Raw genomic sequence first — 24,616 nt, 5'->3', positions numbered from 1 at the left:
TACTAGAGAGACACTTGTTATTTTCTACATCTTGCTGGGTCTCAAATGGGTCCGCTTGGTGCATAGTAGCTGCATAGTAGCGCTGATTTTAGATGCATCTAAAGCCTGTCTCTGTTCTGTCCCATTTTTCTCCTTCTAGAGAGTGGGGGAGCTTGTAAGTTGCATTCTATTGGCCCTAGACTGGCTGCATGTGTATATGCCACTTTTGTGTTTGTCCTGTGTGCTTCTACACCCCTTGCTTCACTTTCATTTTTGTTCATGTGTGTTCATATTTTAGCATAAGGCAAATGTTGACGTGAAAATTGAAATAACTTTTGTTGGGCGCTTGCTTGTTTGTGGCCGACCATCACTAACATACAGTCGTACAGTTGAAGCCACATGTTTTGGCAGCCGCAGTTGGCAGGAAAGGCTTTGGTTATTTTACATAGTTATTAAATAATGTACATATTTATTTCAGTTTTGTTATTTTGAATTTTATCAAATGTGAGAAAAGTCAACATTTGCAGGTATTGGCCCTATTCCGAACTCGGCAAGCACAGCAAAGTTTTAGAGAGATACTAAACCTATTTAGCATTTTTCAATAGTGTAAAGTAAATATATTTAGAATTAATTCATTCACTTCAGTTGACAGCTATAGACATCAAACAATACATTTTAACTGTGCTGGCAGTGAAGATGTTCATTTGACAACCAAAATATATATTTTTAATTACAATTAAAACCTTTAAAAACACATTTTCTGGGTTTGATCAAAGACAATCACAAGCTGAGCTCTGATTGGTCGGTTACCTGAGCCTTGAGCACATGTGATATAATTTTTAATAAACAGCAAGTGGAAAGGTGTTTTTAAAAATATTAATTGTACAACTCAATTTGCTATCAAATAACTATAGTTAAAGATTTTACTGCTAGAAATAGCCAAAAAAGTTTACTCTAAATAAAGTTTTAATGAAACACAAATTAGATTTGCAGCTAAAACAAATGGCCACAGCTGTACTTGCCGATCACTTTTACGTTAAGAAAAGCACTGTACCGCATAAATGATATTTCTTTGTTTATTTTGTTAAACAAGGAACCAGACCAACGTCCGCCGCATGCACACGGCCATCAAACTGAACGAGGTGGTGGTCAACAAGTCGCAGGGAGCCCACCTGGTTTTGCTCAACATGCCTGGACCACCCAAGAACCGAGGAGGAGACGAGAACTGTATCCTTTATTCGCGCTGAAAAACACAAGTATAGAGAAGGTTGATTTAATGCCATCTAGTGGCAGATTTGGACACTGGAATTCCCCTTAAAATCCACTAGATGACGCCAAAGCTCCATTAATAATATGTTCTTTTATCATGTTAGACATTATTTTGGACTTAATGCTCCTTCACTTTTTCCCCTCTCAGATATGGAATTCCTCGAGGTTTTGCTTGAGGGTCTAAACAGAGTCCTGCTTGTCCGAGGCGGTGGGCGGGAAGTTATCACCATTTACTCTTAAAGGGGGGGTGGGCATTAAAAATACAACTCCCACCCCATTTTGCAGGCCGTCGCCTTGAATACCGATCAGCAGGCATTTATTTTGAAAGGCAGGCTGCTTAATTGGGTTCGTTTTTAGACGGGATGGCGGAATCACGTGATGGTTAGTCAACAGGTTCTTGAAAGGAGAAGAGGTCTTGCAAGCTCGCGAGTAAAGGAGCGAACGTAGTGCGCCCACACTAGGCCGCACTACAAAAAAAATAGAGCATAGACACTTTATATTTTTCAACTCGTGACGAGGTCATTTTGTTTTTTCACCTTACCCTCGTTATTGTCACGTTGTCAACACTCACCCTCGACTGTCATGTTGAATCTAGTATTTTTATTTTTTTTTTGTACTGCGGGAGGCACAACAGAATTTTGTGTCCTCAGTCAAGTAAAGCATCGCGGGTAGTTGTTGTGCTGCAGCTCAGTGATTTTTAAACCCACTCTTTGTTGGCTTTTGTCAACTTGATTTAAGAGTGGCCAAAAATCTATTTACGTTTTTGCTTTATCATCTAGTCCTTTATTGGATGACATCATCATTTAGAAAAGTTATCATACACTGACAGACTTTTGCACTATATATAATCTCACAAGTTTGCGTTGTGACTGTGTCACATCAAAGCTGTATATATATATATATATATATATATATATATATATATATATATATATATATATATATATATATATATATATATATATATATATATATATATATATATATATATATATGTTTTGCCAGACAAAAAAAAGCTTTAAGCACCAGACTTAAATTAGCAAAACAGTTTAGATTAATAGATAGCAAGAGCAAGTGCCAAAAAAAAATTGGAAAGAAACTGTGGACGTCTTAATGTTACCCCCCCAAAAAAATGACTGTTATCAATCATAAAATGTAATAAATGCAGTTGTTTCAACTAAAAAAAAAAATCCCATGTTATTTGTCCCCCGCAGTTTCTTTCAACTAGCAGTATTTTTTCAAGTGAAAAAAGTTGTATTTTCCTCTATTTGTGTCTTGGAAAATACTTGTGAGTCCAGTGGTCAATATCACTTTTATTTGTGTGTGTTTTGTTCAGTTGTTGTTGTATGTTCCCTTTAGGTTTTTTTTTTCCTTACGTGAACTGAATTTATCACTTTGTGTGTCTGTTGAATTGTACTTTAAATTGCAGGAAGAGGAAGTACTCAACTCTTATTTTTTTAACCAACCAGAAATGCAACCTTCTCAATACAGTAATCAACTTTTAAAGCAAACAGGGTAACGAGGTAATTTGGTTTAAAAAGCTGCATGACACTGTTACAGTCTGTCATATTTAGAAGAAGTAAACATTGTCTAGTTTTGAGTTTTTGGAAAACCAAAATTTTGTTATTCAAGTTCATTCTCCTTTTTAATTCTGTTACTGAGCTCAGTGGCACTAAAATGTAATCATATGACCTTGGACAAAAGATTGGTGTGTTTCACAACTCAGTGGGAACTGGGAGGTGACTGGAGAATGTTATCTACCTCAAAAGGTGTTACGGAGACTTGAAGATACGAAACAATTGTGGAAACACACTGTAGTTTCACTAAGGAGAGCTAAAAGGAAGAAAAAAAAAAGTCTCGGCAGAGTGAGGCAAGCGGCGGAATAGTGTGTGTGCATGTGTGCGTCTGTGTGTTCTGAGAGGCAAAGAAGCTGTTTGTGTTTCTGCTGCTCTCCTGCCTGACGGCTGGTGGACCTCACCGGCCGGAACAGGAAGTCACTTTGTGGAAGCACACGTAGAGACGGTAGCCCTGTATATTTTATTTTGTGCCTCTCTGAGTCAAATATTAAAAGTGCTGAAATGACAACGAATTTGTTTGTGAGATTATTATAGTTAATACTTCATACAATAAATTGAGGGTTTTCTCAACATTAACCTTTACTGCAATATGGCATTTTCAGATCAACCCACTTCTACCCTTGACCTTTGTTTTCCATCCTATGCAATGATTATTCAAACTATAAATAGTGCTCAACGCTCGTGCTAAAATTAGTTTAAGCACAATATCCAGTGAAACATAAAGAGGAAATTCCAAAATAATGCACATCGCACATTACGAATGTGGCGATGTGGGTGATTTTGATGTACCATAACCCTTCGAATACGTTTACATATACAGTACTGAGCTAGCTGTCTGTACTGTTCCTTGTTTTTATTTAAAGTTACTCACTGTGTCCACTAGAGCGCAGCATTGTTCGTATAAAATGACATTCAGAGTTCTTGTATGGAAAGCCATATGAGCATTTATTCATTTTTCTTGATATCCATTTTAAGATCCATGCGCTTACCGGGAAATAAGAGTCCATATAATATAGTATTATGAATTTAGAACAGGGATACGCAGCTCGCCCACATTTTTTAACAATAAAAAGGTGTACACTTGCTGAAAGTTGTAGTACAAGTCTTAAACCACAAGATGACAGACGACGTTTACCGGCGTCCCCAACCCCGAGACTTGTGTCAAGACCGCCACATAAAACATTTCTCAAAAGTACATAAACAACGGTGATTTGTTTTTGTTTTTTTCACAGCGCTGACGTTCGTGTGAAGTGCATGAAGATTTAGTAAATGCATGCGAACGGTGTTTCCAACGCGTGTGGTGTCTTAATTAGATAAGCAGCTGTTGTGATAGACTTTCGAGAGGTGGGCGTATCCGGTATTAATTTTAGTGCGTTAAACTACACAGGTGAGTGAACCAGCCTTTTCTGTCTGTGATTTGGACGACATGCAGGGAAATATATGTTAATATAACAATCATATCTTTGCGAAAGTTGATTTTTCGACAAGCGAGAAAGCCCTAGGATTCTTGAAGGACAAATTTACCTTTATTCTGAAAGATCAGTACTGGTAACTTCCGGTAGGTAGCGGGTGCATGACAATCGGTTCAAAGCCGCAACATCGCTGCCTGCTACCTTCCGCCGCCTCTTTCTGAGGCTCCTTTTAAGGACAAGAGGCTTCATTACATCATCATTACAACACATTTGGCGACTTTGCATTACTGTTCGTAGCGACTGGTGTCAAGTGAGGGAAGGTGACTACCCGGCAGCCGCTTGGTGCAGTCCGCCAGACGGACGCGCTTAACGCCGCAATGGTGCGTTTCTATTTCTCTTCTTGACACCGCGCGAGGACGTTGGTGTTTTTATCTGCTGGTGTATTTCCAGCCGGGTTTATTTACGGTAATTCATCCGAAGATCTCGTAGCCGCGAGGGCAATGCAGCACATCGACGAGCGCTTATCTGCAGGTGGATGGCCAACCTGACGCAAAGCCTGTGCAAAAGCGACACCCCAGAAGCGCCGCCGGACATTTTTCAAGCCCAATCATGCTTCCAGGGGTAGGCGTGTTCGGCACCAGCCTGACCGCCAGGGTGATCATCCCCCTGTTGAAGAATGAGGGATTCGCCGTCAAAGCGCTTTGGGGCCGCACGCAGGAGGAGGCGGAGGAGCTCGCCAAGGAGATGGACGTCCCGTTTTACACCAACCGGATCGACGACGTGCTGCTGCACCAGGACGTGGATCTGGTTTGCATCAACCTGCCTCCGCCTCTGACGCGACAGATCGCCGTCAAAACCTTGGGTGAGTGCCCCGGGAGGGGATGGTGAGGGGCGGGGATGATGCTGCCGCTGCCGCCGCTGCCGTTGGGGGTTTGTCTTGATACAACCACCCCGCAGCTTCAGTCAGTGTGCTTGACTAGAAAGGTGTGGCTGGGGATAATCCTCGATATACGCCAAGAATCTGCCCTAGTCTGCTGTCACGCGGCGGCAGAGAACGTGGACTGATTTGACCCACGATCACAAGTGGCTGCATTGTCAATATGAAACGCTCACTGCAATTTAACGAGATTACCATAGTAAATAAATATCCTTATCCATCTATCTATCTATCTATCTATCTATCTATCTATCTATCTATCTATCTATCTATCTATCTATCTATCTATCTATCTATCTATCTATCTATCTATCTATCTATCTATCTATCTATCTATCTATCTTCTTGTTTTTAGAACGATACCATCTATCTATATCCACTTATGTTTAGACAGATACCATTACAAGTCCTCAATTTTTGAGTTGTCACCCAAGCCAATACAAAGTAGAGATCCCATTAGTACTTTTGATATGTAAAATTTCCAAGAAAAAAAATCAATGCTATTCCAATATTCCAATTTAATAAATCCTCTTATACAAGGCTGGTATCTGCATATATCTAGTGCAAATTAAAGCTTTCTATATAATACAATGCATATTGTATACTGTACAGTATTTGTGTTTGTATGTGTGTGAGTGATTCATTTTCACAAAATCCAGCACATGTTTCTGTAAATGAAGATGAAACATTGATATATTCTAATTCTACTCTTAATTCGCTTTAAATTGATACGCACCACATGGAGATGATGTCAAAAATGGACGTTGCATCAATTTGAATTTTACCAAGTTGCAGTCTCTTGAGAAAAAATGTGTTTAACCCATGTGCTGTATTTTGTCCAAGCCTTTGAATTCTACATCAAAGGCATTTCACAATTTCACATCAAAGGGAAAGCATTGAAAAAAACACTAAACTATGCCCCCTGTGTGTATAACAGCATCTATGTGAATGCTTTTCAGATAATATGTTTATATGCATATAAGCATTCAGGAAGATATTAGATTGAAAAGAACGTTATTATATACTTATTATATCAGTGTAAAATTGAGATAAATGAATGTGAAATATATTTCCCATTGTGAGGATAAACACCTCAAGAAAATCAATGGATGGAAGGACTAAGTAAACCCTTGATCCAATGACCTAAAAATGGTCAAAATACTGCACAAGGATTAATAACAAATAGTGCAACATTAATTAGCACTAATAAGGGGATAAATTATGCAACACAAATGGCGAATAGCAATAAAATCGGGGTTCCATTCCATGGGTTATACAGCTAAAGTCCTGAAACGTTACATTGCTGAGCAATTTGTTTTCAAACACTTTGGACTGCATATATTTTTCGATAGTAATTAACACAATCAATCAGTGTCCCTAACTATAAGCCAAAAATATAACGGCTAAAAATATTGACTGACATTTGACGCGATGCAATAGAGGCGCAAATGTGGTAAATTTGAAAGCAATTTGCTATGCAGCATCCTAATTTGTACTCTGAGTGTTTGTGCGTGCATATGTTGTCATACGAAAGGCACTCATGAAATGGACCTTGTGATTGCAGACCAAGTAAAAAAAAAAAAAAAAAAATTACCCAGTCCTTTTAAATCAGATGACTGTGCTTGGACACACACGCGCAGTCAGGCATGTGATTTAGATGTCAACTGCTAGTCATGTTGGCCGCGTAATTAGGAAATTCAATTTAGATCAGCGGGAGCATGAGAGTGTTGTAAGTTTAAAAAAAAATGTCTGCTTTGGCACTTGGTGCATTCCCACACTGTAGCCTTGTTTACTTAAGTTAAACATTGCGGAGTGGCAACACAAGGGAATGGATCAGCGTACAATAGACCTCCGTATCCCCTTGCTACACTTATGTCAATATCTCCGCTGCATTAAATCACAGGCTGGCTAGACTAACTGGCTCATGCCAACATGACATAAAATGTGATTTATTGGGTGTCGTTATGGCGGAGTTGCTGATATCACTGTTGCGCAAGCTAGCCGATCATGAGCCAGATTATCATTCATGTCCCACTTCAACTTGAGGCAAACGGCAACATGTGTAAAGAGCTGCTTGTCAATGGCCATTCTTTGCCTGCCCTTCCTCTTCGCTCATTTCCTCGCAGCTTTTTTTTTTTCTGCGAGTACTGCCTGTTCCTTCCCAGCCAACCTCTCCCTCTTACTCCTTCCCAAGGAAATCCATCTCTAGTCGTATTGAGCTTTAAAAATGCATGCCAATAAAAAATATGACTTGTATGGTTAAAAAAAAGAAATACAGTAGCTTGAAATTGATCAAAATGTTGTTCTTTTTCCCACTACCAATACAAATGATCAATATGTAGCCATGTTCCCTTTTGTAATATAAATATTATAAATGAATCGCATTCTTAAACGCAATAGAGAAAACGCAAGCGATGACGCGATTGAGGCAGACTCACTTCCTGTTGCGTGTGTGATTGTGATCTCCATGTGGCCAACACACACATGTGTGATCCTGCGACATTGAAACCTGACCCCTCTATGTAGACACTTTCTTCCGGGTCAACAAGAATTGAACTTGAACATGAATGGTCAGAATTGGACTCACACAAAAAAATAGGTTCAGAATGCTGTCTAGTTTGTAAATGGTTTAAAACACTAACTCCTCTAAATAGTGGGTGAAATGAAGGAAAATAATAGTTCAATAGCATTTTTTTTTGCACCTGCCCAAAAGTTATTTGCCCACCAGGCATTTGCCCTAAATGACAGATGGTCAGTCCAGCCTTGTGTCTGGTATTTTCCCAGTTTTCACCAGATTTCTATTTGAATTGTCATGGTGACAAAAAAGCAGGAAACCATCAAAGGAGGTCGCCAACGGGTTCTACGTGCTGTTCAGGTTCTCCTAGATAGGGTTTGTCCTATCCACAAACCGGTCCATCAGGTTGAACAACATCTCACCTTCCATTGGGATTTCTTTTGACTTTTTATTCTCTTTCCTCACTACTATGACATTCCTAAGGCGCCTGATGTCATTCAAGCTTTCTGGGCGTATGCAAAGATTAAGTTTAGAAAATATTTCCCCACTTTGTGTGAAAGTAGGACTTCTTAGTGGGAGCATATTAGCATTCCCATTCAATTCTGTCATTGTGAGTCATGTGGATTAGTTGCTTACACAATCATTCCGATAGATGATATATAAAGAGGTACATTGCTTTACAAATTTAAATTGTTCTCTCTTTATCAAATCAAAATTCCCCAATTGTAATGAGATGTCTGTTATATTTCCTAGAGATATCCCAGCTAAAATTATTGTAGCTAGCTAGCTAGCTAGCTAGTAAGCTAGCTGGCTGTTTCCTGTTTCATGAATGATGATATAGAATGTTCTGAATAAACACACACGTCTTAACCTAAAATAAAATCTGTGTACCGAAGTGTGACATAGCAAAATGAAATGTCAGGTGCTACTTCTGCCGTTGAGATATTGTGGGCTGAAGGAGGAAGTAGTGAGGCCTTTCAGTACCGTGTGCACTGGTGAGCAACGCGCATGGGACTCTGCAGCCATTCGTTCAATCATTCCTCTGTATGCAAAATGAACTGTATTGTGTACTAATTCAATCAATAATGTGAGGATTAAATTTAGATATTCCGTCACGGGTAAAAACAGCTCACTGAGCCCGACATTAAGAGACGTTTTGTGATTCAAAAAATATCCTTCTGGTTACTCACAAATGAATGTGGTCACACGTGGGTGTCAGAAAGCACTTCCGTTAACCTTTTTAAATGATAAACGCATGATTCACATATTAATGGATGCAATCAAATAACAGTCAGATGAGTGCATGAAGCATACTCAGAAAAGGGATTTGCCCTAGTATTTATTTTAAGATCATGACAATATGACACAAAGATGGAAAAAATGGACACAAAATTTTGTTTCTAAATGATTCATTTATCATGGGGAATATTTTTTTTAACCCTGTTTAAATAATTTATTGGGAAGTGGTTCTGTGTTCTAGCGCATTGGTGCCACCGGTGTGTGAACAGGTGTGGTTATGACAACATGAATTTTCGGGCCACCCTCTGTATAGATTTTTAGCAGTTGTTTTGTTTGCAATATACATATTGTTACTTCTGAAAGCCCATCTAGTGTTAATTTTGTGTTTACAGAGCTGATTTAGTTCTTGTGTAAAATTATGTTTTATTGTGAAAAGTAAAACAAACGTTGTGTCAGGCACTTCCTGTTTAGAGTATGGCAAGGAACCTACAGTTAGCTACAGCTAGCCAAACGCAGCCTGTGTTTATTGTAAACGTGTGATATGTAGTCAGTATAAATGAATGGTATTTGTTCATTTTAAGTTTGTTTTAGAGAGATACTAAAATATTTAAGTATGATTATAACATTCAAGATCACTAGTGATTAGGATTGAGTTCGAGATTAGCATTCACGCTAACATTTAACAGATTAAGCTAACTGACTTGCTAGCTTAGTCTTCTCTTTATCGCTTGACTAATATTTGAGGCACAGCATTGTGTTGTATTTTACTTTAATTTTTGTTTTGTGTATAAAGTTTTACATCTTTCAGTCATCTACTGTAAATAAACGTGCAATAAACAACAACAGATGTTATTATCGAAGGTGCAATAATAAAATCTCTGTCTAATTACTGTGGGGACGGGAAACAAAAAAAAAATAGTTCTTCACTTTATGCTTTTTATAATACATGATGCGTTCTCACAAAACCTGGTTTATATTGGGGAGGTTAGTTTTGAGTCATTGACGAAAAGACGGATTTTTGACAGAGATGTCCATTTGGGGATATCAAGTTCATTACCTAGCAGCCAAAAGGTTTCAGATTTTTACAAAATTATACGGAAATAAAGTATTAGTAGACAATGCGCACGATGGCAACACTTTAAATGCATTTTTTTTAAACTTGGGATTTCGACTTCAAATTGCTGTAAATCTGTTTATGAGCTACCTTACGTGTGTTCTATATCATTTTAAAGAGAATTAAATGTACAATTAGAATATAACAATACCTCACTTTTCATTTTCCTAGTCATAAACCTGATTTTGTGAATACACATCACACCTGTTACACTGCACTAAATGTTAACGTTAGATCATTAGTGACAAAAAAAACAATGAAAAAAACAAGAAATCACAGAATATCAGTAGGCATGTCCTGAAGTCTTTTTGTCCGACTCAATAAAAACAACATGATGCCAAAAGTCAAACGTGGTGGTGGCAAATGACTAAATAGAGAATCTGTTTGACGTTGTAATGTTTAACTACAGTATCCACTCACATGCACCTGCTCTGAAGACTAAGAGCTATTTATAATCTGGCCGCAAAGGGCAAGTAGGTGTCATCATAAATATCTGTCCTTACTGTTGCGCAATCACACTTTCGATCGATGATGAGGTCTTTGGCGAAGAATTTGCTGTACAAATACACCTGACTTTACCTTCTATTCATCAGGAAATTTAGTTTGCAGAGGTTTGGTTCAAACCTAGCCAAGAGGGTTGAAGTAAGCTCCTATAGTTCTTCTCTGGCTCATGTTCATGTTCACCGAGCCGTCTATTTTCATGCTAATGGCCGCTCTGGGATCATGCTCGCGAAAAAGCCCCAGAGACGGAGAAAATGATGATGGAGCGACAACGAGGAGCAAAGAGGAGAAAGCTTTGCTTTCCTGTGAAATTGCTTTTGTCTGTTTGATGAATAGCTGAGCAGGGGATGCTCTTTCAAGCTGGCTGACAAGTGAGCATTCTTGTATTAAGTAGAAAAACGCCCCATCGCCGCCCCCTCTAAGCCACGCCATTCTTTACCATGGACCAACTAGAAGGAAATGTTGTGTATAGAGGTGAACTTGGGGCTTTTTTTGGGGTTGAGGGATCTCATTGTGCTCCTAAATTCCGAGTTTAAAGACCCAAAAGGGAGGGGTTTTTTTATGTTGTGGAACACCAAACAGCAAGGTCGTCATGAATTTACAGTATTTCGGATTGATAGTAGGTCTTGTATCAAAAATCAAAACGCTTTATTTAGCACCAGGTGAAAAGTTGCAATTTAAAGACCTTTTTGGTTCAAATGTACTTTTACCGGCGGCTCGGTGGCGCAGTGAATAGCCTCACAGTTCCAAGTTCCCGGTTCAAATCCACCCGGCCTTACTGTGTGGAGTTTGCATGTTCTCCCCGAGCCCGCGTGGGTTCTCTCCGGGCACTCCAGCTTCCTCCCGCTCTCCAAAAACATGCATGGCAGGTGATTTGGACATACTAAATTGTCCTTAGGTGTGATTGGGCGCATGATTCGTTGTTTGTCTCTGTGTGCCCTGCGATTGGCTGGCAACCAGTTCAGGGTGTCCCCCGCCTACTGCCCGGAGCCAGCTGAGATAGGCGCCAGCAAGCCTGCGACCCCTGTGGGGACAAGTGGCTACAGAAGATGAATGGATGGATGGATGTAGTTTTACCCATATCACGGGTTGTCCCAATCCGATATCCGTTCCAGAAATTTGTCTGATATCATCTCAAAAAACAGTATCGGCTCATGTTAGTTAACATAGTTTGATAGCACTTTTTTTCAGACTGATACAACCCTAACCCTAAGTAAACAACAATACCATGTATCGATACTACTTTTGATACATGCATTTCCCTGCCCACAAAATCAATGTCTGATAGTTTTAAGTAAGCCCTATCTATTCCAATATAGCATTTTCATTAACGTTTCATGGAATTAATGGCAGTTTTCTATTCTTTTAATTTGTAATTTCTAGTTCATCATCGTAAAACTGCTTCAAGAGAGTACTGTTACCATAAAATAATGCCAGGTGTTGGCCTGATACAGATACTTGGTATCTGTACTCAGTCATCCCTGTTGTCAAGCTACATCCAAAATCTCTAATATTAGCACTCAATAGAGATGTTCCATATCATTTTTTTTTTCAGACCAGTACTCTACTCTTGAGTAGTCACTGAAGTACCGATACCACTGATCCGTTTGATAACCCCAAAATACAATGACGTAATTCTAAAGGAAGACTTATATATTACATAATAGTATTTTTGTCCTTTTAAATTTCCTGAAAACAATCGCAATTTTCTATTCTTATTTCTTATTTATGTTGAGCGATTATAGAACTGTTCCTGATACTAGTATCAGTCGCCAGCCAGAGTTATGAGCTAGCAAAAACGGGAAAAATGACGTTATGCATGAATGTTGAAAGAAAAAAATCCTTTTTGAGGTGCAAAGTAAAGCTTTCCATCCATGACAGGAAATTGTATCTGGGCCCGTTTCATTTCCTGTACCTTTGGGTGAATTTTGATCTCTTTCTGATGAAAACTTTCTTGTATCATTCAATATAATTTTGGCAAAAGAGACTGATGGACAATTCATATCTCTTTCTGTCCTTCTCATGCATGAGTCAAGCTTTGGTGTGGTTCTGTCTGGGTTTGAATAAATTCCAGCTGCCTGCCATGACTCAACTTCTCAGTCATTGTCTGGACTTCTATTGTGTAAGATTTAAAAAAAAAAAAAATCTGAACCAAAAAGGCAAGTAGTGATTTACAAATCATCTCCACGGCAAGTGTTGACCCTGTCTGGAAATTCCAAGTTTTCTTAAGATGGAACACAAAGGTAGCTGATCCAATAAAAACACCAGAGGCCTTTAAACTGAACCCTGTGGAACTCCATACAACCCCCAACCTGTAAATGGATAAGGAGGCAAATTGGATTGTAACAAAATAAGGCAAACACAGAATACAAAAGCAAAGTGATCATATTACGTGTCTTAAAGGCCAGGAATGTGACAAAAATATGTATGAGGTCATGCCAGTTGATTTATAAAACATTTTTTTCACTCTTGTGCCTTTCCTACCACTCTTTTTTTTTTTGCATTCCTATGATCAAAGATGGGAAATATCGTTTTCCAATAGTTGATGTAATTTACTAGCGGGAATTCAACATAGGGTTGCTAAAAAAAATTATTGCAGCGTCACTATTGCATATTTTCATTTATGACCATAACTTTTTTTTTGCATGTTCACGTCGCTTTTTTTGTTGCAAAAACGGAGCATTTTTATCCATTAATAAAAACAAAAATGACATGGATTTTCATTTATGAGCGTATCTATTGAAAGATTACCGCGCAATTTCCCTTGATAATTTTAGTCATACTAGACAAAAGAAATATGGATTTTTTTTTTACGAAATGAAACAAAGAAAATAGGAACAAAAGCCAAAAAAATGGTTAGTGAGGGTAGTTATGATAACGTAACCCCAAAAACAAGGAAACACCACATTATAGTGTTTTCATGTGGTCATTTCTCATAGAGGAAGCAAATTCTTCCTTCCTTGTCTTCTATTTCTTCTAGGGACCCCAGCGGATGACAAAAAGAGAGGGTGTCAGGGGGTTTCGTTACCATGACAACAGTCCAGATTTAACCAAGCAGCAATGTGTGCTCGCTCTGCCAAAGTTCATCCGTCTCAGACAGATATGAGCCTCACACCAAGCAATTTAGAAAGGAGATCATGGTGAAGATGTCACGCAGCTGCCCGAGGATCTTCATGGTTATTAGTTGACTTTTATTAGTAGCGCGGCCTTGTCGTCTTTAATTTCCATGTCGGATTGGCTGTGTTGTCTTGGGTGTCACATCAGTGTTGGGTCTCGAGGAGATTTTCGTGTTGGATTAATTCAACTTCGTCTCTAAGTAAGAATTCGTCAGAATGTGAAGCATCTCGATTGGTCGGTCGGCACCTTTACGAGACCGCTTAGTATTTGGTTGCAGTTGATCAACATTCCATGCCTCACAGAATTGTAAATGGCCTTGAGTGATACTTCGGAAAAAAAGAAAAAAATCGACTGATTTTGTGCTCCACTGTTCTGATTTATTGCGCCCATGAAGATAGCGGCAAAAGTGTGGTCCTATCCACAGTGGAAAAGTAGGGAATTTCCTCCTGTTATCTTATTGTTTTAGAGTCAGCTCATTAAATCGAAAGTTATTCTGGTCTGCTGGACTCATGCATGTCTCTCACAAGTTAGAGTCTCTGACCTCAACCACGGTTTTGGAATATTTCTTTATTGGCTAACTGAGCTGTGTATTGATAATTCCATGGCACTGTCTCTGGTGCTGAAGTAGCAGATGGATTGTCAATGCGTTTTTTTGTTTTTTTTTTAATTCTCGTGACGTCTGTTAAGCATGGGCCAATATCAAAATCTGACGGTATGATAACCTAGAGCAAAAATATCATGGTGTCACGGTATTGAAATTACAGCTCTATTTCTTTCCCATTGAACACAATCTATAAAAAAATATTGAATATTTGGTACATTAGGAAATGTGTATCAAGTTTAGTACAAATAAATAAATAAAAACATTAACGTTCTTATCTTTTAATTTTTCATAGCGAGTCACAGGTAAGTCACGGGTAAGCTATTTTTACAATAAAGCACTCCTTATCCTCCATGCATGCCAAGAAGGTAAACGAAATGTGGCTTTTTGAGTCAACTCTGCAAGCACTTGTGATACTGTATCACCAAACAGCTCGGCACTTGAACCAAAGTCCATTTTTGAAGTCGCAATTTGAAGGTCGTCTTGTAAGATTCAAAAAGGGCATGGAGGGCATGCCAAGGGTCATAACTTGATTTTGAATGGTAAAGTTTCATCAATCATCTCCCAGAGGTGAGCAACATCATCCAAATTCTGCATATTTATCGTTTTGAGCACGCAAATGTGTCATGTCCTCCGGTATGTTGCTTAGTTCCGAAAGTCTTGAGACAAAGACCTCTTTCTGAAGGTTGTTTTCAATTTGTTAGGTCATTTCTACAAGCGGTCAATCATATTTTGCTCCGTGTAAACGCCCCCTTTTTTGGATTAACTCATTCAATCCCAAAGACGTATTTATACGTTTTTTTGTTTTTTTCCAAAGAGTCAGACATTCAATTTCAGGATTTTTTTTTTCCTTTTTTTTGGAGGGTCCCTAAAAGACTGATACTAAATGAATCAAGAACTGATGTAATCAATACCTTTAGGGAACTAAGTACTGATGTAGCTAAGTAATGATTATATGTTACTAAATACGAGAGTAATCAATTACTTTAGATAGGTAAGTTCTTTTGCTACCTAACTACCCTAATTACCTAAATTAATTGATTGATCAGTTACTTCAGTACATAGTTAGATGAGGTAATTGATTAATTTTGCACTTAAAAAAAAAGTCAACTTCCAATTCCTTTGGCACTTCATTATAATCAATCCTTAATTCACTAGGTCATAAAGTAGTAAAGTAATTAATATTTTGGTAACTAATTAACTAAAGCAATTGATTATTTAATTTTTGATTTATTCAATACCAGCCATTTTTAGACCAGCAAACTATTGAAGGAAATTTAAATGACTACCAGGGATTGAATGTCTGAACGTTTAAAAAAAAAAAAAAAGTAAAACACATCTTTGGGATTGAATGAAATAAGCACAAAAAAATAAGTTATTGAAACTTTGACTTTTTAACACCATGGTAAATCGTCCACTTCTGTTTCATGATTTCAAAGGCACATTTAGGATCATTTCATATGTGTCAAATTTGTGTCAATTTAATCCCTTGTCATGAATGGTCTTGCTTTGACTTGCAATTATTTTCATTTCCGTTTGAGTTTTCATTCTTCCTCGAATAAATGATACCCTCATTATGGAGACTCAAGGGACACACTCTTGTGTTCAAATTAACGAATCAGCACATCAATCCCAACCATCAATTATGCACGTTTACAACCTTCATTTTGAATTTACAAGAAGAAGGAAAAACAAGATGCCTTTGTCTATCATTTTGCAGCGTTTGACCTCAATGTGATGAAAGTGCGCAAATATGATAATAACACGGAGTCGTATTAGTTTCGTTTCGCTGGTGCATGTTGAAGGCTGTGCACGCAAGTGTGCTGATTAGCCTGCAGTGTAGTATGTGTGTGTCTGTGTGATTAGAAAGGACTTGCAGCTCTGCAGTTAATTAAACCCCAGGCGACTGCGGTACCACAGGGGGTTTGGTAACACACTTCCGCGTCAACCAGATCGCTCGTTTTTTGCGATTTGTCATGACTATTAGCCACAGTCCTGCATCTTCTTACAGGGGTGTCAAACTCATTTGTGCATTGGGCCACATAGTTGTTAGCGTTTCCCTAAGAGTCCCATCGTTATACCATATAAATATACAGTGGACCCCCGAGTTACAACGTCCCTGACTTATGTTATTTTCAAGTTTTTTCATCCCCTCTTTATGACTATGTGCAACTGTCATGACCCTAGGGGCTTGGCTATATTTGTGTTGTTTCGTCTCCATCTGAAGGCGTTTTTAGGTAATTATACTTATTTTCGGTTGCCGTCCCTGCAACGCATCACTACAATGCTGGTCTGCTATTGGTTGTCGTCTCCTCACGGAGATGGCGGTCTGCTATTGGTCGGCCTCACTCGTTTCAAAATGGCGGAACGGCAAAGATTTGTTCGATTGTGAGTGGTTACAAAACCATATTTAAAGTGCATTTTACTGCCACAGGTAAATAAATCCTTTCTATATTTTTTTTATTTATGATGTTTTCTGATTGTATACATGTATATTATATGTTCGTAGCACATACCCATACTATTTTGGTAACAATTTAGAATATGTATGTCCAATTTTGATGTTTTTACCTGGGGTTCTAAACGCATTAGCTATTTTAACATAGGTTTGGATTGCCCGCCATACGGTGAATTCGTTTTACGAGCCCAACCGCGGAACAGATTAATCTCATAACACGGGGGCCCACTGTACTTCCTCAGATTATTTCAGACAGGAAACACCAAACTGATTAATCACTTCTTTTTAAATCAGAAGTCAAGAAAAATTTGTTCAACTATTATTCAAGTTATTATAAAGATGTTATCCTGACATTTTATCTTTTATATCGTCAACCACATATCGGAGCTGTCAAAATTAATCGATTAATCAACAACTAATCGAGCGTCACGGTATTGGTTTGAAGAAAAAAGGACATATGGAGGAGACGTTGTCTGATTTATTTTGTATCCATTGCAGGTGAATCTGATTTTGTGTCTCTGTTTGGTTCCCTTCTGGCTTCGTAATTGATTTAAGATAAATTCAATTTAGGATAATCCTCTGCAAAATGAGCTGTCCTGGTTTATCTGTACTCTAAACAGCCTATTCACTGACTTGTTTTTGTTCTATGTTATTTGTTAAGCCAAGGTTGCACTATGGTAATTGGATAAAAGTACATTAAACATTTACATAGGACTTTCTGGGGTTAAAATGTAGATTTATATTTCAACAAGTGCGCTGAAGAGGTCTAAACCCGTGTTTCTAAATACCGTACACCCTCCGTTGTTTGAATTCAAAAGCAAAGTACCTTATCAATATCATTTCCAATGAGAACCTCAAGGATACTTTATCAGATGCATTTTGAAATGATGACATCATAGTTGAAGCATTTGGGATGAACGTGCCCAAGGTAACATTCCTGTGTGTGACTCCCGCGGTATGAAGGCAGCATACATCCTACCTCCCTTTTTCACACACTAACAAAAGGTATTATGTCAGCTCGTCCTGGCTGTGGACAGCTGAATATTAGTGTGCAGGAGGAGGATACATTGGAGCCATGCATGGAGACCCAGGTGGTCTGGACGGACGCCAATTGAGAGAAGCAGAGTCAGCCATTGCTAAGAATGACGCAGCTGCTCTCTCTAGTGACTTTGATTCCGCAGATTCCCTGGAAAAAAGAACGATCGGTCTTGCCTGCTGGTCCTTTGTTAATGTAAATAAATAAATAATACCTCAGTATGTTAAGTCAGTCTAGCTTAATGCTAACATGATGTAAATTGATGTAGTTCCAACTGTGACAACAAATGGTTGAGCAAATTATGTAGACAGACAGTTTAACACTATTAAATCATTCACTACCATCGACGGCATTTTTTTACTGGACTGGCAGTGACGTTAAAACTCATTCCCTGCCTTTGAGATCCAGTTTTTTCATTTGTGTCCTCTATAGGGGACATTAGTTTTTTGTCTATATCTTTTTAGCCTTGCAAAATATGCCTTGATATGTATGCTCAGTAAAGGAAATCTTGGCCTTTTCAATTATGTTTTGTTTGGGTTGGATGCATTTCACTTTGTTGTCTTTTTGAGACAAAACAGTGGACACAAAATCACAGGCATGGTATCAGGAGTATGTAAGTCAAAATTCCATTTGAATTGGTCTGTCAGTGAATAAATTGATGACTACATCTGTTTAAAATGAAATAAAGACATGACTTTTTTGCAAAGAATGCATTTAAATGTTTTTGCGTTTCATTCGTGTCCACAGTTGTGTGCACTTTGTCTCAGCAAGACAGCTAGATTAAATGGAGAACATGATACATAATTGAAAAGGCCAGGATGTCCTCAACTGAGCAGACTGGGATTTAGTAGGCTCGCTCAAACGAGTCAAAAGATATAGATGCAAAACAAATGTCCACTGTAGTGGACACAAATGAATTGAGGATATAATTATGAATACTCAAATGTGTTTGGGTTGTATGCAATGAAGTTTGCTCTCTTGCTGAAAGGAAATGGACTCAACTGTGGACACAAGGCTGTCTCAGTTCTCCAAAAATAATACAGTTTGTTTTTCCTTCTCTGCAAGGTGTTTCTTGAGTCATTCAAGTCTCTCCTTGTTACACAATGTACAGTATGTTCTGTCTCTAAATTATTGATGTTAGGGGACCGAGCTGTAGTGCTGAGTTTTTTTCTGCTCCATTACGACTCTCCTACCACGCCGCTCACTCAGTTAAGCTCGCCAGACGAGTTCGAATATCATGTTGCGTCATCTAATGGCCCAATGTGACGGCAGACTCAAAATCTTTTTTTATATGCTTTGCTAACCAACAGAAATTGTAAGAGCACACAGTCGTGTGTGTTTTGTGTGCTCGTGAGGGTTGGAGGGCTGCTGGGTCATTTCTCGGATCTGGGTCAAACGGATTAGTTTCCGTGCTTGGACAATTGCTTCTAATGACAGATTAGAATGGGAAGTTTCACTTTCACGGCTAATCCCCTCCCCCAAATCAAGAATCAGCTACCATTGGAAACTGTGCTCTTTTTTTGCAGGTATTGGAAAAAACGTGATTTGTGACAGGACAGCCACGCCTTTGGATGCCTTCCGAATGATGTCCGCAGCCCAGTACTACCCCAAGTTGCTGAGCATTATGGGAAATGTCCTCCGTTTCTTGCCAGCCTTTGTTCGAATGAAGGAGCTGTTGGAAGAAGGCTACATCGGGGAGCTTCTCGTTTGTGAGGCGCAGGTACAGTATGAGCAAATTGCAGTGAAGTTTTCCATATAACCAACATAAAACAAAAGCGAATTAAACTTCATTTTTTTCCTAAGCACCGAAATATTCAACCAGACCCCAATTTTTCTGTGGGGTGGCCAGAGGTGGCAAGCACAGAATTAAAATAATTTAGTTTGTTTTACATATATTTAAATGTCAATATGCAGTTAAAATGTAAAATGGCAGAAACGTCACTGATAACAAAACATTCGTCTAGGTGTGGGTTGGCCAATCGGGTGGCCTTGGCAACCCCACCCCACCATGTAGCTCCTCCCCTAAAACCAGACCATATATGAATGAAAGTCTGCTAGCTTAATGCTATTGGCAGTATCACAGTATAATGCAAAACACTACCATAGACTAGTTAATGGAACAATTTGTCATAAATCAGTGCTTCTCAGTTATATTTTGCCAAGCCCTCTCTAGGAATTAGAAAACCTTTTGTGCCCCCCTACTCACCACGATGACCATTAATAAGATTATTATATAAAACTTATATAAGGAAACCCAAACCTGTATCCTTTTTAACATTAAAAAAAGGAAAAAAAGCAATAGATATCAACGTTCAACAACTGTTAATTATTTTTTACAGCGTTTACACGGGTAACAGCTTAGTCTAAAGCAGAAAAAAAAATAATGAAATGCACCTAAGTGCTCTAAAGTTTAGATTATAAAATTGATCAACAATCTCCAAGTGAAAGATATATAAAATTGTTTGTTTACACTCTAAAAACAGAGCTAAAAATAACCTAATTATCATTAATAGTCAAAAAAGGAAAGAACCAATGTTTGGGTCAGTTTGACCCAATTTTTCCACTTGTTTTGCATAAAACAACCTCAAATATATGTCAGTTTGTGCAAGTAAACCTAAAAAGAATTGTTGTTTTGTGTAAAACGATGCAGAAAATTTGATCAAATTCACCCAAATATTGGGTCCATCTTTTTATGACTCATAATTGGGGTATTTTTTACTTCTATTGTTTGTCTGTTTGCCTGATTCATTGTTTCTTTTGTTGTTGATAATATGTTGAAATTACGTACACTTTAATAGAATTATCAAAAAAATAAATCACCAAAATTTTGGTCAAAAACAGAGTGATTGCTATTTGGCTCACTCTGTCCCAACTTCTTCTTTCTTATGGAACATGGGTTAAAATTTTGTTTTTGTTTTAGTTAAAGCTAATGTTTATCTATTATCTATTATTCTATGTTTATCTTAAGGTCCACAGTGGCAGTCTACTCGGGAAGAAATACAACTGGAGCTGCGATGACCTCATGGGAGGTGGTGGCCTCCACTCCGTGGGCAGTTACATCATCGACCTGCTAACGTTCCTGACGGGCCAGCGTGCCGCAAAAGTCCACGGCTTCCTCAAGACCTTCGTCAAACAGACGGACCACATCCGAGGCATCCGGCAGATCACCAGCGACGACTTCTGCACCTTCCAGATGGTGCTGGAAGGCGGGGCCTGCTGCACCGTCACGCTCAACTTCAACGTCCCCGGAGAGTTCCGACAAGAAGTGATCATCGTCGGAACGCTCGGGAGGTTATCGGTCATCGGGACCGACTTGTACGGACAGAAGAACAACGGCGGCGGGGGAAGCGGCGGCGGCCCTGAACTTCTCCTAAAAGACACCACTCCTCTTGAAAAGGCTTCGTTACCAGATAAAGCCTTCAGTGACATCCCTTCACCGTATCTCACCGGAATGATCCGAATGATCCAAGCCGTTCGGCAGGCCTTTCAGGACCAGGACGATCGGCGGACGTGGGACGGCAGGCCTTTGACCATGGCCGCCACTTTTGAGGATTGTCTTTACGCTCTCTGCGTGGTGGACACCATCAAGAAATCCAACCAACGCGGCGAGTGGCAGAACATCGTTGTGATGACAGAAGAACCTGAAGTCAGCCCGGCTTATTTGATCAGTGAAGCTATGCGTCGGAGTCGGATGTCGCTCTACTGTTAGAATCCAGCCGCTTGCCTTAATTTCCGAGGCGAACGATCCAAGTCAACCTAGTACGTTTGGTGCTGTCAAATCTGTATTGTTACTTTTGCCGGTTCCATCAACTCCAATGAGAAAAAGTGTCTCTGGCTCAGAAGGAAAACTATTCATTACTGATCTTCGTTAAGATAAGAAAGACATCCTTATCCGGATCTGAATGCAACCGCTACTGTATTGTCCATTACCAAAGAGGTATTGCACTTTTCACCTCACAAAAAAAGTCGGCTTGACTTCCATTTGCGTACGTTACGAAGACATTTCCCATAAAAAATAATAGAAACCAGATTTAGATCCGCAAGGAGACATTTGTGTTACAAAAGGAGCTAAGCTTAGAGATGGGACGAGACTCAAATCCCATGAGACAAGACGTCTCACGATATTGAGTCTACAAAATGAGAATAACATTTTAGTGTGAAAATGTAAACACAAACAAGATTCACTTTTGGTTACAGTCATTTTTCGGCTGCTGCTGAACTAGTTTAACAAAATGCACGCAGCTCATGTTATCTTTCATTCTCAGCGTTTTTTTTTTTGTTTTTTTTGCAGTGTTTACGAACTGTCTTCATCTGATTTGCCAATATTTGAACATTAATTTCTTTAACTGGAAAGCCAAAATATCGCCTCACAGGTGTATTTCTCCTTTAGTGCTGCTAGATGGAATGATAGAAAATACATTTGTTTGTCTGGTGAAAAACAATTATAAATATAACACTTTATCACTTAATTAATTTGAGCATTTTTTTGATAATCCAGTTTTTTTCTTAAATTTGAAATGAGATTTTGCCCAGGTAATTCCCCCCCCCCCCCCCTTTTTTTTTTTTAATGACAAGTGACGTCCGACCCGCAGAAGGGACATTTGACTCAGCCTGGTATGTTCAAGTGTGATCAGTAGCAACGGCAACTGTGTCAGGGTGTTAACATCTGAGTATGCAGTTTTGATACACACCTAATAAACGGCCTTTGAAAGTGATTAATACTTTTCGGGGGCACTTGAGTACTGCTAGCTAGCAGCTAATTTATGCGATAGACACTGTACTAAATGCTGGCAACAGACAGTGTACAATAAAATGTTAGGCTCATTTTTTTTTTGTGCAATGCTATGCACCTTCGTTTCTGGTAAGAACTTCAAAATAAAAGGCTCATGTGCCCATACATTATTTGGTATGGTAAGGTTTATCTTGAAGCATTGTTTGGCCTTCTCACCACATTTGCCGGCATGTTTTACTGTCATGCAGCGCATTCTCCTGTGTGTTCTATTCCACTTGTGGCCCAACAAGCCAAAAAAAAAGATTTCATCGTACGAGATCTTGTTCCATTCCGATTCACTACTGTTAAATCTATAGCCGTCAAAAATCTGTTTTTACTAGGCTTGCAGTGGGTTAACCCTAGGTATTTGTTTTTAAAATTCAAGTTTATGTTTGAAAATGTAATTCAATGCAATAAAGTAGAACTCTGCCGTTTTTATAAAAACCTATTCAATACATGCAATGGAATAGTAGCTAGTACGTAAAACAGACTGGTCAAAAAACAATAGCGTACTGTTGCACTAAAGTACAGTAGCATTCTGGTACTGTATGTTAGGTCGCTAGTTAGATTCATTGTCAAATACACTGTTGTATGCATTGCATTCTTAAAATGTATACAGTGTTAAGCGTTATTTTGATCTTCTGCCCTGTCTTCCAGAGAAATGTGAATGGCAATTAGATATTTCATTTTGCCCCAAAGTCAACCAAGGACCTTTAGGCAAATTACAAATGACATCACTTTAGTGTCAGGAAAGGCTGTAAAAAGGCCCTTATTAATTTGAATTAGTGAACTGTATGACTTGCGATGGTTGTCATGTCAAAATTGAAAAATTGTATGTATGTTTTTTTCTTTTTTTTTGGTGTGTATGTGTGTGTGTTTGGGCTTTACTGCTCTCACTTTGAATACAGATTGAACAGCAACAGGAACAGTTCAAGTCATGTGACATTGAGCCTACTGGATTAAAAGTCTTGGGGATTTTTATAGATTTAGGAGGGTTTCTAATTAACATATGACTCATATCCCAAATTTACCAAAACGTCAGCCAAACTATGAAGCTAAAACTGTTCCCTTTTTTATGCACCTCATTTCTTCAATGTGGTTACATTTTTGTTCATTATGTATAGCTGTGTAACAACTACTGAAAGTGTACATATAGTTATATTATCAAAGGAACGATGTTTGTCTAAATAAGACATACTGTATGTATTTTATTTGTTAAAAATAACAACTGGAACCTGTTTTCCTGGGTACTGCCAGGTATTTATTGTTTATTTGCTGTACGCTGCTGAAACATAGTGGACTGACATGCAGTTTACAGGATGTGGGACAATATAAGCTGGGCCCTATATTTCCCGTCTATAAAATACAATTGTTTGAAATACCCTTTAAGGTGTGTTGATTTTACTCACTCATCCTCTCTTTTGCACAAACTGTTCCAAAAAAGCGATGCAAGTTAGATGTTTTGGGAAAGGCTCCAACTTGTTAATTAAGAACACAAACAACCTCAAAAGAAATGCTTCTTTTGTGGTAGGGACTGTTACTTAGCAACTGGAAGCCTGTTGCTGGTTTATCACTCTCTTACACACATAGTAACACTACCCTCAAAAAGTAACCGAGGTTACCCTCGTGATTTTGAAAAGTGTAAAGATGAACACATGCTATGTTTAGCGATTTATTGTCGAACAAATATCGTCTTTGGTGTCATTATGTTTTTATGTTCTAACAGCAAGAATCTTGCTAGTTTGGATACGGTGAGAAAGAAAAACAAATCCGATATTGCAGCTATGACTGATTGCTCATTTAATACCAAAGATGTATTGTTTCATTTTTTTTGAGATTTCAGGCATTCACTCTCTAGCACTTATTTATATATTTCCCCAAAAATGATGTGTTTGTCTGAGGGACGCTCTAAAAATGACTGCTACTAAACGAATTAGATACTAAAGTAATGGATTGATTCAATAGGTAATCAAGTATGTACTAGATTAATTGATTACATTTGGTACGAAAGGTTTACTGATTGATTACCTTAGGTATGTATGAACTAAAATTAATCAATTACTTGAAGTATTAAAGTACTAATTTAATCA

At 38.5% G+C, this 24,616-nt stretch overlaps 2 protein-coding genes across 9 annotated transcripts in view; both read left to right on the top strand.

Moving 5' to 3' along the window:
* Positions 1-3,333, top strand: part of slc12a7b (solute carrier family 12 member 7b) — a 38,260-nt gene extending 34,927 nt beyond the window's left edge. For 5 of the 7 annotated variants that reach the window (XM_088402260.1, XM_088402257.1, XM_088402259.1 and 2 more), the window contains 3 exons: positions 140-154; positions 1,073-1,206; positions 1,397-3,333. In XM_088402260.1, coding sequence (XP_088258386.1) covers positions 140-154; positions 1,073-1,206; positions 1,397-1,488 — 241 coding nt within the window. In that variant the 3' untranslated portion in view covers positions 1,489-3,333. The remainder of the gene's footprint in view (positions 1-139; positions 155-1,072; positions 1,207-1,396) is intronic. The other 2 variants (XM_088402261.1, XM_088402258.1) reach the window with 1 other exon arrangement.
* Positions 3,334-4,312: 979 nt separating this feature from the next.
* Positions 4,313-23,909, top strand: gfod1 (glucose-fructose oxidoreductase domain containing 1). Of its 2 annotated transcripts, XM_088402479.1 has the most exons (4): positions 4,314-4,617; positions 4,857-5,099; positions 19,282-19,475; positions 20,724-23,909. In XM_088402479.1, exons 2-4 carry the CDS (start codon positions 4,982-4,984, stop codon positions 21,462-21,464), a joined length of 1,053 nt encoding a protein of 350 aa, XP_088258605.1. In that variant the 5' UTR covers positions 4,314-4,617; positions 4,857-4,981; the 3' UTR covers positions 21,465-23,909. The 2 variants fall into 2 exon arrangements, with proteins under 2 accessions (XP_088258604.1, XP_088258605.1); XM_088402478.1 differs by having other exon boundaries at positions 4,313-5,099.
* Positions 23,910-24,616: the final 707 nt, after the last annotated feature.

Source organism: Hippichthys cyanospilos, chromosome 19, assembly GCF_059441005.1.
Source record: "Hippichthys cyanospilos isolate Australia breed blue-spotted pipefish chromosome 19, RoL_Hcya_1.0, whole genome shotgun sequence".
Taxonomy (NCBI): Eukaryota; Metazoa; Chordata; class Actinopteri; order Syngnathiformes; family Syngnathidae; genus Hippichthys; species Hippichthys cyanospilos.
Note: the sequence above shows the minus strand (reverse complement) of the source record. Positions and strands in the feature narration are given on the sequence as shown.